The 16,695-nt window shown below is 45.8% G+C and overlaps 1 protein-coding gene across 1 annotated transcript in view; it reads left to right on the top strand.

The window, feature by feature from the left end:
• The first annotated feature begins 2,387 nt into the window (after nucleotides 1-2,387).
• The window catches only part of igsf9bb (immunoglobulin superfamily, member 9Bb), a 660,581-nt gene continuing 646,273 nt past the window's right edge, over nucleotides 2,388-16,695 (top strand). The window contains exon 1 of the mRNA XM_080214744.1: nucleotides 2,388-2,716. Within this exon, the coding sequence (XP_080070870.1) occupies nucleotides 2,653-2,716 (64 nt within the window). The 5' untranslated portion in view covers nucleotides 2,388-2,652. The remainder of the gene's footprint in view (nucleotides 2,717-16,695) is intronic.

Raw genomic sequence — 16,695 nt, forward strand, 5'->3', positions numbered from 1 at the left:
AATACATGGGGTTACGGGGATCAAGCCTGGGTGGGATTGTTGTCGGTGCTGGCTTGATGTGTTGAATGGCCTCTTTCTGCACTGCAGGGATTCTATGATATTCTATGACTGGGTCTGACAGCATCTGTGGAGAGAGAATAGAGCCAATGAGGTGGGAATTTTCCCATTCCGCATGCCACAGGAATTGTAGCGGGCAGTTGGGGGGTGGGGGATGCAGATCATGCAAAGATCTATTGATTCGGATGGGGATTTTTGCGTTTTGGGGCAAGAGTGGCTGGAAAATCCCTGCCCAATGTTTCCAGACTCAGGACGATTCTCCCATCCCACCACGCTGATTGTTTAGTGCAGCGGGCCTGGAGAATTGCTTGTGGGCCGATTTGTGGGATTCGCGCACACAAAGAGCAAAGACAATTACAGCATAGGAACAGGCCCTTCGGCCCTCTAAGTCTGCACCAACCATGCTGCCCGACGTAACTAAAACCCCCTACCCTCCCGGGGACCACATCCCTCTTTTCCCATGCATGTTGGGCCACATGTGCATCTATGAGTGCTGGATATCTGGCATGATCAGGACCATGCTGGAAACTGGCAGGTTCAGCAGTTAGTGATTTAAATCTATTTTTGATCTTATTTTAATGTGGTTAGTGGGTCCACTTGCATCTCCCACCCCCTCAGTACAATTTCACTCCAGGTTCAGACTAGTTCCCCACTTTTGGGATACGTAGCGGGAGTGAAGGGGGGCCCCCCAGGATGTCGGACGGCGGAGGGGTGGGGGGGTAGGCAGTCCCCCTATGCATTGGCATCCTGGCAGTGCCAGCCTATACCCCCGGCACTGCCCAAGGGCAAAGTGCCCATGTCCAGGGAGCACCTTCGGGCATCAGGCAGTGCTGAGGGGGCAGAGACCAGGGGGCAGGGACTTCTGGGGTGGGGCCTAGTGGAGCAGGTCCTAGGGGGTAATCAGTGGGGGTGGGAGAGAGGTCCCGCTGCCTCTCTGCACAGGGATCGGTTGGGACTGGAGGGAGGCCAGCGATTGGGACAGGCTGCCCATGGTTTGCCCATGGTGGCCTGCCTCCCATGGGGGTGTGCCTGCCTCGTGTGTGGAGTGGTGTCTGACAGGATGTGAGGGGGTGGGGGGATCATTATTGCTGGGGGGACACTGGAGATTGGCGTGGTCTGGGACAGGACCGGGGTCAGTGCTGGCCCAGGGAATGCTTGTGGGGGCCGCAATTGGGCCATGGCATGGTTTGGAGGGGCAGTATTGCGGGGTGTCCTGGGCTAGCCAACGATTGAGCTCGCCAGCGATTGGGGGGGTGGGGGGGTGACAGTTTGGGGCCACTGCACATGCGCAAAGTTTCAGAACTGTCAGAGTCTGGTGGGAATAGGACCCTCCCCGCCGAGCTTTTAATGATATTCAGGATTGTGACCTCTGCATTGCACAGAGTGTGGGAGATTATGGGCGGCACAGTAGTTAGCGCTACTGATTCACAGCTCCAGGGACCTGGGTTCAATTCCAGGCTTGGGTCACTGCCTGTGTGGAATTTGCACATCCTCCTTGTGTCTGCATGGGTTTGCTCCAGTTTCCTTCCACAGTCCAAAGATGTGCAGGTTAGGTTGATTGGCCATGCTAAAAAAAAATTGCCCCTTAGTGTTGTGTACATTAGAGGGATTAGCAGGTAAATAGGGAGGGCTATGGGGATAGGGTCTGGGTGGGATTGTGGTCAGTGCAGACTTGATGGGCCGAATGGCCTCTTTCTGCACTGTAGGGTTTCTATGATTGGAGTCTGAATTCCCAGTGAAAAAAAAAATCGTGATTGAGACCAGTTTTCCCACGAATTCAGCACTTAGAAAATATTTTGGGAGAATCGTCCCTGAAACATTGGCTTTAATCTCTCTCCAGGGATGCTGTCATACCTGCTGAGATTTTCCAGCATTTTCGCAGCATTTTGCCATTTTTATTTTGCCTGTTCCTTTAATCAAGATGAACTTCTGCACATTGTGAAGATGCCCTGGGAGGAATTGGCTGCTTGTTCACCTTAAGGGCTGGAGAAAGGGGGCTGAGCCAGGAGCTGGAAGGGAAGATGCTGTGTTGCTATTGCGCATGATACTGCGGCGCTCCAGCCTCTCCACCTCAACCCACCTTGAGAAGCTGTGAATCCCCATCGCCGGCTGATGGACAGCATCGATGGCCAATCGGCATAGGAGTTTGGCTGGCCCCAGCCAGTCATCAGCTTGGGGGGTGGGTTTAGCAGGGGAGACTATCAAGTTAGGTTTGTGTATGTGTGTAAGGGGGAGGGGGAGAGGGGAAATCCACTCTCCATCAGTGCTGCGCTCAGAGCAAAGAGCTACAGAGTGTGTGCGTGTGTGTGTGAGAGAGAGAGAAGCTGGGAAGAGTGCAAGTGCCAATCCAGCAGGGGATGTAACCGAATGAGAGAGGGAGAGACAGGCAGAGAGAGGAGAGACAGACAGAGCAAGAGGCAGAGGAAGAGAAAGAGGAGGAGAAAGAAAGAAAGAAGCCAGGAAGGGAGAATGAACAGCGGTGAGCAGCAGCTGAAGAGGACACCGTCGGAAGGAACGCGTTCCCGGGGAACATCGGAAAGTGAAGGGAGCTCCAAGATATGATCCAGCCCGATCTCACAGTGGGTTAATAGTACTATGATTTGGTATGTGGCCACTTTGCTAGCGGGTGTAATCAGCACGAGAGGATCGGCAGCTCAAGGTGAGTTGAAGTTCAAGATCATTGTGCCCAAGTTTATGCACTGCTGCTGCTGCAAAGTGTGCAGACAGCGGCGGCTCCAGCTCCCAGTGCCGAGGGAGAGTTTGTGTCAAATGTTTGAATGCCACATTATCCTCATGCATTGATCTGGTCAGTCATCCCAACTGAAAAGGGGGGATGGGGGGGGATGTTGCTCACTGTAATGTTGCCCTTCTCCTCCCTCACTCTCTTCCCCTTCACTCTCTTCCCCTTACTCTTTCCCCTTTCTTTCTCCCCCTCTTTCTTTCTGCCCTCGCTTTCTCTCTGCCCTCTCTCTCTTTCTACCTCCTGTCTCTTTCTGCCCTCTCTCTCTTTCTGCCCCCTCTCTCTTTCTGCCCCCTCTCTCTTTCTGCCCCCCCCTCACTTCTGCCCCCCCTCACTTTCTGCCCCCTCACTTTCTGCCCCCTCTCTCTCTCTCTGCCCCCTCTCTTTTTGCCCGCTCTCTCTTTCTGCCCCCCTCACTTCTGCCCCCCCTCACTTCTGCCCCCCTCACTTCTGCCCCCCTCACTTCTGCCCCCCTCACTTCTGCCCCCCTCACTTCTGCCCCCCTCACTTCTGCCCCCCCTCACTTTCTGCCCCTCTAACTTTCTGCCTCCTTTCTCTCTTTCTGTCCTCTCTCTTTCTTTCTCCCCTCTCCCTTTCTCCATTTTCCTGCCCCCTCTGTGCCCCCCCTCTGTGCCCTCTGCCCTTTTCTCTCTCTCACCCTCTCTTCATACAGGTGTATTTATTATCAGAGGCTACTGTAAAAGTTATGGGGCTTTATAAGGACGAAAGGGGAAACTTTTTTTTGTAAAATCTATGGTTCTGCGGGGGTTGTTTGGCTGGATGGCCCTGTTAAATCCCCCCACCTGCTTTCTTCCCCATCCCCTCCCCACCTGGCTTTCGTCTGTTGCAGGTGCTGAAACATCTCTTGGGGTTGAGACACATTGCTTCCCCCGCACTCTGGCGGATCACAGCAGGCTGTGGCTTTCTGCTCAAAAGATTTCACCAGTTTCTGCAACTTCTTAAAAAAATATACATATATTTTAGTTTTGCCAAGGGGAGATGGGTCCTCTTTTAAGGGCCAAGGGGAGATGGGTGGGGAGGTGGGCAGCCGAGTTCTCTCCGCTGGGTAAGGCTGTGGATGTGAATCTTGCTGCAGTGCTGTACTGGAGCTGTGAGATAGACACTCGGTGCTGAGAAAGGGGAGAGCAGCGAAAGTTTCTCTCCGCTGGAGTGGAATTGGGGATGTCTCTCGCTGGGAGACTGGGAGTCCCGCAACGAGAGAAATCTGATTTAATTTAGATGAATGTTACTATGCCAATATCTGAAGTATGAAATGTCACACTGAAGCTTCTGAATATTCTGTTAAACATTTTACTTAAAGCATATTCGGAATGTATTAGTTTCTAGCCTGTCTCTAGAGGGGGTACTCTCCAGTATCATATTTTAGATATAATATAGTTTTTGTTATACTATATATGATATGGTTTTTGCTATATTGTGCATGATATAGTTTTTGCTGTACTGTGCATGATATAGTTTTCCCTATATTATGTATGATATGGTTTTTGCTATACTGTGCATGATATGGTTTTTGCTAAATTATGCATGATATAGTTTTTGCTGTACTATACATGATATTGTTTTCCCTATAGTGTACATGTTTTTGCTATACTATGCATGATATGGTTTTTACTATATTATGCATGATATAGTTTTTGCTGTACTGTGCATGATATAGTTTTCCCTATATTATGTGTATGTTTTTGTTATACTATGCATGATATGGTTTTTACTATATTATGCATAATATAGTTTTTGCTATATTATGTGTGTATGTGTGTGTGTAGGCATTCGAGAAGTTTTAAGTGAATGTGACCTTTATGACAAATAGCTGGCAGTCCTCCCTAAATGAACATAATTGATTCCTCTACCTGTCCTGAACCAGGGGCTAAGAGCTGCCAGTTTTCTCTTATTTAAAACCCGATCACAGCATCCCCTACCTCCCCGAAATCTTCAGAATCATCCGAGGAGCGAGTGCAGGGCTGCAAGACGGGGGCGGGGAAGAGAAGGGGTCTTAAGGTTATTTCTGACTCGCGTATCGCTGCGTGCGAAGTCTACGCTTTACGTTGCACATCTGGGGCACCTCCTCAAAGTTCTCCTGAATGGGGAATACTCCTTGATCCAGTGTGCGTGTGTGTGTGTGTGTGTGTGTCAGAAGGGAGGGAGGGTGGTATTCGCCTACTGCGAAACACTATGGTGGAGCCAGCACAGAGCCCCCACAGTAATTTCGCATCACACTGATCAATGTAATAAGGGCAAACCTTTCCCAAAGGTCGCGGAGATTTAAAGGTGGTACCAAGGTGAGAGCCTCCGCAGTCTCCTTTAGAACCCCCCCCCCCCCCCGCGACTCCCTCCCTCCCCCCCCCATGTCAGGTTTTTGGAAGGTGCAACCATAGATTCAAAAACGATTTAACGAACCGCTGTTGCGTTTGGCAATTTAATGCGACTGTTTTCTCACCGCACTTTGGGGAGAATGTGGCTCACATTCCGACTCCAGGGGAAGGAGGAGGAGGAAAATGCAGCTTGGGTGATGGTTTTTCTGTGTGTGTGTGTGTGTGTGTGTGTGTGCAGCCATTGAATGGGGAAAGCCGGGCTGTTAAACTAGAAGACGCCACCGCTTACCAGAGGGGAAGCGATGTCTCCACGCTGCTGTCAGCTGGAGTACGCATCCCTCCCTCTCCCCAACTCCTGTTCATGCCACCCTCTCAAGATGTGTGCGGGGGGAGTGATGTCAGCCTGGCTCATTCCAGTATGTCACAGCACCGTCATGTACTTGTGAGAGGTGGTGAGTAACTGGTGTGAATACCAAGTACACAGCGTCCCACTTCTATGATGATTAACTGCACAATAAATGAGCAAGCATTTAAATGTCCTCGATGCTGACCCCCACTGATGCTTGAATCATTGTGCTGTTCGAACTGTTTTCTGCACAGGAAGTAACTAATGTATAAAACAGTAAAATTAAAAGTTTGACTTTTTTTTTCTTTGTAAGCAATCCCAATTTCCCTCATGTCTTTACTGGCTTCCACACATTCTACAAATTAGAATCTCTACAGTGCAGAAGGAGGCCATTGAGCCCATCGAGTCTGCACTGGCTCTCCAAAAGGGCATCCCACCCAGGCTAGCCCCCGTAACCCTGCATGTTCATAGAATCATAGAAACCTAAAGTGCAGAAGGAGGCCATTCAGCCCATCAAGTGCACCAACCACAATCCCACTCAGGCCCTATCTCCATAAACCCATGCACTTACCCTAGCTAGACCCCCTGACACTGAGGGGCAATTTAGCATGGCCAATTCACCTAACCTTTGCATTTTTGGACTGTGGGAAGAAAACGGAGGAAACCTGCGCAGACATGGAGAAAATGTGCAAACTCCACAGAGATAGTCACCCAAGATCAGAATCAAACCCAGGTTCCTGGTGCTGTGAAGCAGCAATGCTAACCACTGTGCCACCATGCCACCCTATAGAACACAACACTTTATTTCAGTGAAACTGGTTGGAATCAAGTCTTCAAATATGGCATCAGCACATGCAAATGAGTAACACAAAATTAAGAGGGCAGGAGGAGTGAATCTTGCAATAATAATTTAGCTGAATATTTAGTCAGAGTTGGATTTATATGCTGTGTGGGGCATTGGAGAAGGGGTGGGGGGTTGAGGTTGGGGACACTGCAGTTTGGAGATCCATGGTGTGTGGATCAGATGTCTAGATTCATTTTGGATTCCAGCTCAGACCACAATCTTGGTGCTGCTGTAGAAACACCCCCAGCAGGGCTCATTATTCTCAGTTTGCTCTGTGCACTTGTTGCTAACAAGTTCAGAATGGTATTGGTCATATTTGAATGTCGACATTCTCTCTTGGGCTTACATGCTGATAAATTTAAAGATTAACAGTTACATTTCTATAGCATTCCAGGTAACAACTCATGAGTTTAACAACTGTTGGAGGCATTCGGGAAATTTTTCCAGAGTTCCTAACCATGTTGTCTCCGGCAAAGGTTCTGGCTATGTATCTAAATGAATTTATGTAGGAAGCTCAAATATGTGGATTCCCCAATGCCTCACTGATCTAAGGCACCATAGAGTGTGATACACATTGATCCAGAAGGTTTCTCATTGGATCTTGGGGTTTTTTTTGCTTGACGGTTTCTTTTGGAAATTGAGATGCTGTTATTCTCATCCGTATTTTTGGAGAGGGGGTCAAAAATTGATTAGGGGTTTTTGATGTTTCAGCATGTCTAGTGAATGAAGATTTAATATGTAGAGTCAAATAGCCTTTGCTATTCAGTGCCCAAACTCACAGATGGAACAATTGGCAATTGAAGGAGCTACTGTTGACTGATCTGTACCCTAAGCCAGTGATTTTTGGAGATGAGGGAGGAAAAATGTAGATGGGCAAGAAATGCCAAGACTCTTTTTGCACTATTTCTTTTTAATTAGAGAGCTCAGCTCTTATTTGACTTAACTAATCCCAAAAATAAAAGCACTGGAATAATGTTCTAGCCAACGTTACATTACATACAGGCTCATGATGCTGGTAGAACTTCTACTGATATGTATTTATTTGTACAAGAAGACCTTTTGTAGTTTCTGCAGCTAGTAATGTCTGTGTGTGGAAAGGTGTGCAAAGCTGACAAATGTACAAAGTGGGTGGAGAGGCTAGGATGTCACAATCCAGGGCATATACTTCAACTGAAGGCTTTTTTGCTAGCTGCTGCCAGCACAGATATCAATTGGATCACTTCTGTAGTCCTGAACAGACATGTAACATAACTTAAGTGCAGTTAATAGTACTGCATGTTACTCACATGAATGCCTGAGGTACCAGAATATATAAATGAAGAGAGAAAAAAACTTATTTATATAGTGCATTTCATGATTTTAGGGCATTCCAAACCATTCCAAAGTGGCACTGTACACACTGCTGCCTCCAGGGACCCAAGTTCAATTCCAGTCTCGGGTTACTGTCTGTGTGGAATTTGCACATTCTCCCCATGTCTGCATGGGTTTCCTCTGGATTCCTCCCACAGTCCAAATATGTGCGTGTTAGATGCCTTGGTCATGCTAAATTCTCCCTTAGTGTCCAAAGATGTGTAGGTTAGATAGATTAGCCATGGGAGATGTGTGGGGTTACAAGTATAGGACAGGGGAGAGGGCATGAGTAAGGTACTCTGTCAGAGAATTGGTGCAGACTCATTGGGCCGAATGGCTTCTTCTGCATTGTGTGGATTCTATGATTTCACATCCAAAGGAGTGTTATTTATTTTGGACTGGCGTTCCAGATGTAATGTGGAAAAATGTAGCAGCCAATCTGCATGTGGCAAGTATCCCAAAATAGCAATGAGATAGAGTAGTTGATGTGACAATATGGTTTGGTGATCTTGCTTGAGGGAAGATGTTACCCTGAACATGGGAAGGATTATCCTGAGCTTCTTTGAATAATGCTATGGTTTAATGTCTTGCCTGAAAGGCAGTACTCATGCAGACAGTATTCAAAATGATGAACTTTATCAGAGGTGGGAGACGGGGAAATAGCATTTTGCAAGAAAAATAACAAGCATTTCTGCCGAACTTTGTCACACTCTTGTGTGTACCAAGGTGTTTTACAATCCTAGACTTCCTTTTGAAATCCATTACTTACCTTTATGGGTATATAGAGTAACTGACATTGTAGAGTCCCACACATAACCAGGGAACAAATAATCAAATGTAATTTTTACAAACATATGAATAACCTGGGTCAGGAAAAGGCCAACTGGCCCATTGAACCTGTCCTATATACATTATACATCTCTTCATGTGACTCTTTACCCCTAGGTGTCCATATCTTGTCATTTATTGGCATTGAGGTTTGGCTTTCTAGCCCTGTCTACTTGCTAAGTCTCGTGTGTGAGATTGACTATTCATAAATCATGGTGAATGTAAAGTTTCGGACCACACTCATACATCAATGCTGCTGTAGCATTTACCTGCATTTAATTTCAGATTGTACAACATCTTTGACTGGTTCATAATTAGTAATTGCTATCCGAGTTTGCTTTTTAAAGGCCATAGCATATTGCATGTTGCAATAACAAGAAGCTTGTTTGCCAGGATGAAAATGCACCTGGGAAACAATTTGTCACATTTGGCAAGCATGGTTTGCATTTAATTCTCTGGTTGTCCAAGAAGCAGCCTTGAAGAACTGACCATGTCACATTGATTAGGGGAAACACAATGCAGCACAACATGCAACGTCTCCTTGTATTGAAATTATGAAAGGGTGTAAATTATATAGGACCTCAAAGCCAGAACTACTTGTCAATGTCTTGAAGCTACTGGTGGTGGCCACACAGATGGAGCTGTTCTAAAAAAACTGGATGTCAACATATTTTGCTTTTATAACAGCATTGCCTCTGTTATTCTTGTTCATGAATAGTTAACATCTAAACAATGGAAGTGCAAGGTTGGCATGCTGGCACAGTGATTAGCACTGCTGCTTCATAATGCCAGGGGTCTGGGTTCGATTCCCACCTTGGGTCATTGCCTGTGTGGAGTACACACATTCTTCCCGTGTCTGTGTGGGTTTCCTCTGGGTGCTCCAGTTTCCTCCCACAATCCAAAAGGCGTGCTGTTTAGGTACATTGGCCATGTTAAATTCTTCCTCAGTGTAGCCAAACATGTGTTGGAGTGTGGCAACTCGGGAATTTTCTCAGTAACTTCATTGCAGTGTTAATGTAAGCCTACGTGTGACAGTAATAAATAAACTAAACTAATGTCCAGAATTTTCTCAGCTTAAAGACCTAAAGATAATGATTCATGAAAGTGAAAGCCCATGAACGAAATAAGAGATGGTGAATGTTTGAATAAATTCGCACAATACTTTAGTTGACTAAGCACTGATTCTGAAATTTCATTCGGTAACATGTTCTTGATATGAATATCATCTCCCGGGATTGGCTAGCTGGCATGAAAAATGGTGATACGCTTCAGATGTCTGTGCTTAACAATGTGTTACAAAATTATTCCTAAAATTATTGCCAAAACAATGCAGTGCTCAATGAGCCACTGGCAGATGCCACATGCCAAGAAGTCAATTAACCCTTTTAGAGATTGTTCTGTGCAGCTGTTAAGAAAGCTGCACAATTTCTGGCATATAATAACCAGCAAAAACATTTATCCAGCTAATTGACCTATTTACTCTTTTTTTGAGATACAGAGACAATACCCCATAAATATTACAGTGTGAGTTGTGGCTCATTTTAAAATTCAAAACCCCTATAATTGTTGAATAATTAGCTCACAGTTGTGAAATTAAACGTGCAGAATTGTAAAATCAGTGTGTTGAAGTTGTTACATAACACAGTCTTGTGATAATCTACATGGGTGGCACAGTGGTTAGATTGCTTCCTCGCAACGCAAAGATTTCGGGTTAGATTCCTGGCTTGGGTCACTGTCTGTGTGGAGTTTGTACATTCTGCATGGGTTTCCTCCAAGCGCCCTGGTCTCCTTCTGCACAGTCTGAAAGACATGCGGTTAGGTGCATTGGCCACGCTAAATTCTCCCTCTATACCCAAACAGATACAGGAGTGTAACAATTTGGGGATTTTTACAATAATTTCCTTGCAGTGTTAATAGAAGCCTATTTGTGACACTAATAAATACACTTTAATTCAAAACTTTAGTCGATCCACGTTGTCTGAATTATGGCACAATGATGGCACAATGGTTAGTACTGCTGCCTCAGGGCGCCAGGGACCCAGATTCAATTCTGGCCGTAGGGGCTGTCTGTGCAGAGTTTGCGTGTTCCCCCCATGTCTGCCTAGGGCTTCCTCTGGGTGCACTGGTTTCCTCCCACAGTTCAAAGATGTGCATGTTAGGCTGATTTGTAATGTTAAATTGTCCCTTGGTGTCCCAAGGTTAGGGGAATTAGTGGGGTAAAGATGAGGGTTTAAGGCTAGAGGACGGAGAGAAGGCCTGGGTAAGATACTTTGTAGGAGAGTTGGTGCAGATTCGATGGGTCGAATGGCCTCCTCCTGCACTGTGTGGATTCCGTAGTCCATTAACGGGACCAGTACACCATAGCATTCAGTCTATGGTCCTAAATGTTGGAGCTTGGTAGAGGAAAACAACTTCAGATTTCAAATCGAGTTATTTCACACGTGGAAATAAAGACACAAATTTCCCGATTTGTCACTTGGCCAAAAACAAATTTTGCCACATGCAGCAGAGAACAACCCAGTGCATATCTAACTGCTTGGCTCTGCATCTTGCTTTGCAGTGTGAATACTTCCTTAGCTTGACAATGATTGGCAGGTGTTCTTCTTGCCTGAATACTAAGAGTGGCCCAGAAGGTAATTGGCACAAGGTGGGGATGGAGGGGCAGTTGGAAGACTTGGCTACTGCCAATTAATGCAGATGACACATAGGAAAAAAATAAAGATTTGTATTTATGTAGTGCTTTTCACAACCATTGGACATTCCAAAGCACTTTACAGCCAATGAAGTACTTTTTGAATAGTCGTCGCTGTTGGAATGTAGGAATCACAATGATAATTTGCACCCAGCGAACTCCCACAAAGAGCAATTTGATCACCTGTTTTTATGATGTTGTTTGAGCGATAAAGATTGGCCAGGAATAGCGGCTGGAATTCTTCAGATGTTCGCACCATTGGGATTCTATGGTCCTGCCAGCAGTGCAATCCTGCCCACAGGTTTCCTGCCAGTGTGGAATGACATCAGTGGGAAATCCAATTGACAGCGGTGGAACCGGAGAATATCGCCACTAGAATACAAAGTGCCACCCCCTACCAGTGGGAAATATGCGGCTGGAAGGCCAGAGAATCTCACCCAGTGCCTCTGCTTCTCTTTGGAACTGTGCATGGGATTTTATACATCCACCCAAGCAGACATGGAGCATTGATTCATCAAATCCCTACACTGCAGAAGAGGCCATGCAACCCATTAGCTCTGCACTGATTCCCTGACAAGAGTATCTCCCCCAGGCCCTCCTTATCCCCATAATCTCATGTATTTACCCCACTCATCCCCAAATCTACACATCCTGGGACACTAATGGGTAATTTAGCATGGCCAATCCACCTAACATGCACATCTTTGAACTGTGGAAGGAAACAGGAGGAAACCCAAGCAGACACAGGGAGAATGTGCAAACTCCACACAGACAGTCACCCAGAACCCGGGTGCCTGGAGCTCTGAAATATCAATGCTAACCACTGTGCTGTGCATAGTTTAACATTTCATCCAAAGGACAGCACGTGTTTCATTGCAGAGCTGTCTTAGTACTTTACTGGTGCGTCAACCTCGATTTTTGCACTCAAGCTCTGGAGTTGAACTTAACCTCGAAACCTTGTAGCTGAGAGGTGAGTGTGTTACCAATAGAGCTACAGCTGGTACATTGGAGGGATGCTACTGTCCTTTAGAGCCAATTTAGAACGAAAGAGTTAGTAGAAGGTAAGTTCAAATTGGAATCCAGAAAGAATATCGCTGTCCTTTAGATGTTGGTAGACCTGTTGAGTGTTTCCAGCATCCCCTGCTCTTGTTTCAGATTGTAGTATCTGCAGGCAGTATTTTGTTTGTTTTGTCAATCTCAGTTTACAACTTGAATCTAACTTTTCCTCACTGCATTCTTCTTCCATCTTCTGAATAAAGATCTGTCCAAACACGCTTTTATCGTAAAGATTGTTTGGACTTGCATTACTTGGCCTCTGAAGCGGTCAGTTTGGCCGCACTGTCCCTTAAATGTTGCTGTCTTGCTGCGCTCCAATACACTCACACGTTGCAAGTTTATTTTGCAGAAACTGACAAAGGGTTTCAGATAGTCCACTGTGATTTTGAAGATGTGTGAGGTGACTATTCCAGAGCAGATTTCAATCAAAACCCACCGTTGAATGCACTGATGAGTCAGGATTTAAAGCCTTTGGAATTCCTGAGCAAGATTTCTAAAAAAAAATTATTAGTGTCATAAGTAGGCTTACATTAACACCACAATGAAGTTACTGTGAAAATTCCCTAGTTGCCACAGTCCAGCACCTGTTTGGATACACTGAGGGAGAATTTAGCATGACCAGTGCACCTAACCAGCACGTCTTTTGGACTATAGAAGGAAACCAAGGGAACCTGGAGGAAACCCATGCAGACACAGGGAGAACATGCAGACTCCACACAGACAGTGACCCAAGCTGGGAATCGAACCCATGCCCCTGGCACTGTGAGGCACCGTGTTAACCACTGTGCCACCGTGCCATTGCATTTGGCTGAAATGGAATGGCATTTTGCAGTGAATTTTGGCTCTCAGGAGTTTTGGTGCAGGTATGGTGCACAATAGATGGCCAAAATCTCAGGACAGTTGAGATTTTTCCTGAGATAGCCTGCCAGACATTGGAAAGCATGAGGCTGAATGCTCTGAAATGAGGCGCCCGGGGACCTGGGTTCAATCCCCGACTTGGGTCACTGACTGTGTGGAGGCTGCACATTCTCCCCGTGTCTGCATGGGGTTTCTTCCTGGTGTTCCAGTTGCTTCCCACAGTCTGAAAAACATGCTGGTTATGTGCATTGGCCATGCTAAATTCTCGTTTGAACAGGTGCCAGAGTGTAGTGACTAGGGGATTTTCACAGTAACTTAGTTGCAGTGTGAATGTAAGCCTACTTGTTAGTCCATAAATTAATTTTAACTTTTTCCCTTTGGCCTCCTGCCTACACCAAACTCAGGCGACTATTACACTGGAGTGGCAAGGCCTCGGATACTGTAGATAATGGCCATTTAAAGACTGTTTCCCAGCCAGCATTAATTTTTAGCATATCTAGAATATGCTATTTAGAATATCTAGCCTGGGGAAGCCTGGGATTTAATGGGTGTGGGCCTCAGGTGGAAGTGGTGGGGGGTGCAATGCCTCCATCAGAAGTCCCCATCTGACTTTGGGTGCTTCCCCCTTAAGGCCTGATGGCCACTGAGGACCTCACTTCCTCACCCCAAGCCTGTTCCCCAATTGCTTACCTACCCCCTGCCCCCACCCCAACCACGCAGGCCTTCCTTACCCTCTTCGAACTGTGATCCCGTAAAGTTACCTTGCTGTCCAGTCCAGGGACATTGGCTCAGAAAACACCCTGAAGTCCCTCTTCAGTCCCCTGCAGCTGTTGTTGTCGCAGGGACTAAAGAGCTACCAGCCAGTCAGATTCGCTGGCAGTTCTTGAAGGCAGGATTTCCTTTCCTCACTCAGTAGGAAGCCCCGCCTGCCGCCAATGGCCTTATTATAGGTTACAGCAAAAAGGTGGGAGAATGGGATTGAGAAACATATCAGCCATGATTGAATGGCGGAGCAGACTCCATGGGCCAAATGGCCTAATTCTGCTCCAATATTTTATGGTAATTGAGGCTCATTTGAGCATGAAATGGCTGCAGTGCAATCAGAGTGAGCACTGACTCTTTTGATGGTGGAATGGGAAGCCTGCTTTCCATTTCTTCTCCATTTGCATAGTGTGCCCTCAAGCAGCCAAGGAAGATCTTGAAGGTGCCATCTTTTACATAAGCTCTTAAATAGATACAGCAAGCAAATGTACCACAAAATCCCATTCATTATTCAAAGAAGAATCCTTCTGGTGATCTGGTCAGTCTCAAAAGAAACCTGGCCATTTGTCTCATTTTGTTATGTGCTGTCCTGCTATAGGTTATATTGTACTTCCCTACAAAATGTCAGTGATTGTGAAATCAATTATTTTTTGATTTCATGGCATGGCGGCACGGTGGCACAGAGGTTAGTACTGCTGCCTCACAACACCAGGGACCCTGGTTCGATTCCCAGCTTGGGTCACTGTCTGCGCGGAGTCTGCATATTCTCTCTGCGCCTGCGTGGATTTCCCCCAAGTGCTCCGGTTTCCTCCCACACTCCAAAGATGTCCCAGTTAGGTTGATTGGCTGTGCAAGATTGACCCTAGTGTCGAGGGAGTAGCAGGGTAAAAGTGCAGGGTTACAGGAATACGTCCCAGGTGGGACTGTGGTTAATACAGACACGATGGGCTGAATTACCTTCTTCTGTACTGTAGGAATTCTATGAAATGTTTCAGGATGCCTCATAGATTTGCTTTTTAAATGCCAGTTCTTTATCTTATTTTCTTTCTCCTGCTGTTAAGCCATCACTTGATGGCTGGTGTTAATTTTACTTGGCAGATTGGCATCCGTAATCCTGTAACTGAATGATGGACTTCTTTTATGTTAAATTGATAAACTGCCCAGTTTCAGAAGCAAAACTGGAAGCTTTACCAATGGTGCTTAGTTGGAAGGTCCACTCACTTTTGGGATGGTTTGAACTTGCATTGCAACGTCGAAGCTTCCTCCATGAGATTATAGTGCCCAGTTTGTGTACTTGTGAATAATGACTGCAGTGCTGTGAATCTACTTTTAATTACTTTTATTTGCAAAATCTCAATCTAACAGCACTCCCAGCTAATTATTTTGCCTGAGAACATTTGGTTCCCAAAATATGTTTTTTTTTAAACTTGAATAAAGCTGGAGGCAAACCATATGGAGCATCACAGGTCACTGTGACTCAGCAAATTGATGATGAATAAATTAGCATGTTCAAATGACAACTCAAAGTTAGGCAAGTTGATGACTCAAACTTAGCCTCCCCCAACAAGCTCGTATCAAATTGATGGTCTATTGTTTATAAAAGGTAATTGGACTTGCATAAGGGTAACTCATAGAAGTAATCGTAGAAAGAAGCCATTCGGCCCATTGAAACTGTACCGAACACAGTCCCACTCAGGCTCTACCCCCCCCCCCCCCCCCCACCCTTCCATATCCCTACATATTTTAGCCACTAATCCCTCTAACCTATGCATCTCAGGACACTAAGGGGCGATTTTAGCATGGCCAATCAACCTAACCTGCACATCTTTGGGCTGCATATGACTTGCTGCAAGATTTGATGAAGATGTTCAAAATCATGAAGGAGTTGGCATGGTAAGAAGTCTCACAACATCAGGTAAAAGTGCAACAAGCTTATTCGGAATCACAAGCTTTTGGAGTGCTGCTCCTGCATCAGGTGAGTGGAGCAGTGGTCCGAAAGCTCGTGACTCCAAATAAACCTGTTGGACTTTAACTTGGTGTTGTGAGACTTCCTTCTGTGCCCAGCCCAGTCTAACCACCAGCGTCCCTGCATCATGAGTGGGTTGGATGGGGTAGATAGAGAGAAACTGTTCTTGCTCTGAAAGGCACCGAGAACGAGAGGGCACAGGTTTAAAGTGATTTGCAAAAGAAGCAAATGTGATTTGTGAAAATCAATGTCTGGTTCTCAACTTCCCTTCCTGGAATCAAGTACAGCTCCGAACAGAAATACTTCCTGATCATAGAATCAAACTGCTGCAATATCAGTATCATATAATTTTAGTTTGAAACTCGAGATTGATTTGGAATTGGAACTATATTCGGTGTAATCTAAAAATTACTCTTGTACTTATATGGGTGAAGTCGACAATATCCAAAACTACAGAGAGATAGCTTTAGGTTTCAGAGGAAGAAAGCCAGTTTCTCAAAATGCTAATATTTATGGGCTAATAGTATTAGTAACTCTCTTTTGAGGTCATACATTTGAGCTTTGTGTGGCACAGTAGCACAGTGGGTTAGCACTGCTGCCTCACAGCATGAGGGACTCAGCCCTTGGCTGACTATCTGTGAGATACAAAAGAAGGAGCAACACTCCAAAAATTTGTGCTACCAAATAAACTGTTGAATTTTAACCTGTTGTGGTGAAACTTCTTATTGTGCTTACCCCAGTCCAACGCTGGCATCTCCACATCATGGATACAAAAGGGTCCAGAGGGACAATTGTTTCCACACAGAGGTGTTGAGTGTCTGGAATGAGCTGCCAGAGGTAGTGGTAGAGGCGATTAGATTTTG

Source organism: Carcharhinus amblyrhynchos, chromosome 29, assembly GCF_965287045.1.
Source record: "Carcharhinus amblyrhynchos chromosome 29, sCarAmb.v2.hapA, whole genome shotgun sequence".
In the NCBI taxonomy this organism is placed as follows: domain Eukaryota; kingdom Metazoa; phylum Chordata; class Chondrichthyes; order Carcharhiniformes; family Carcharhinidae; genus Carcharhinus; species Carcharhinus amblyrhynchos.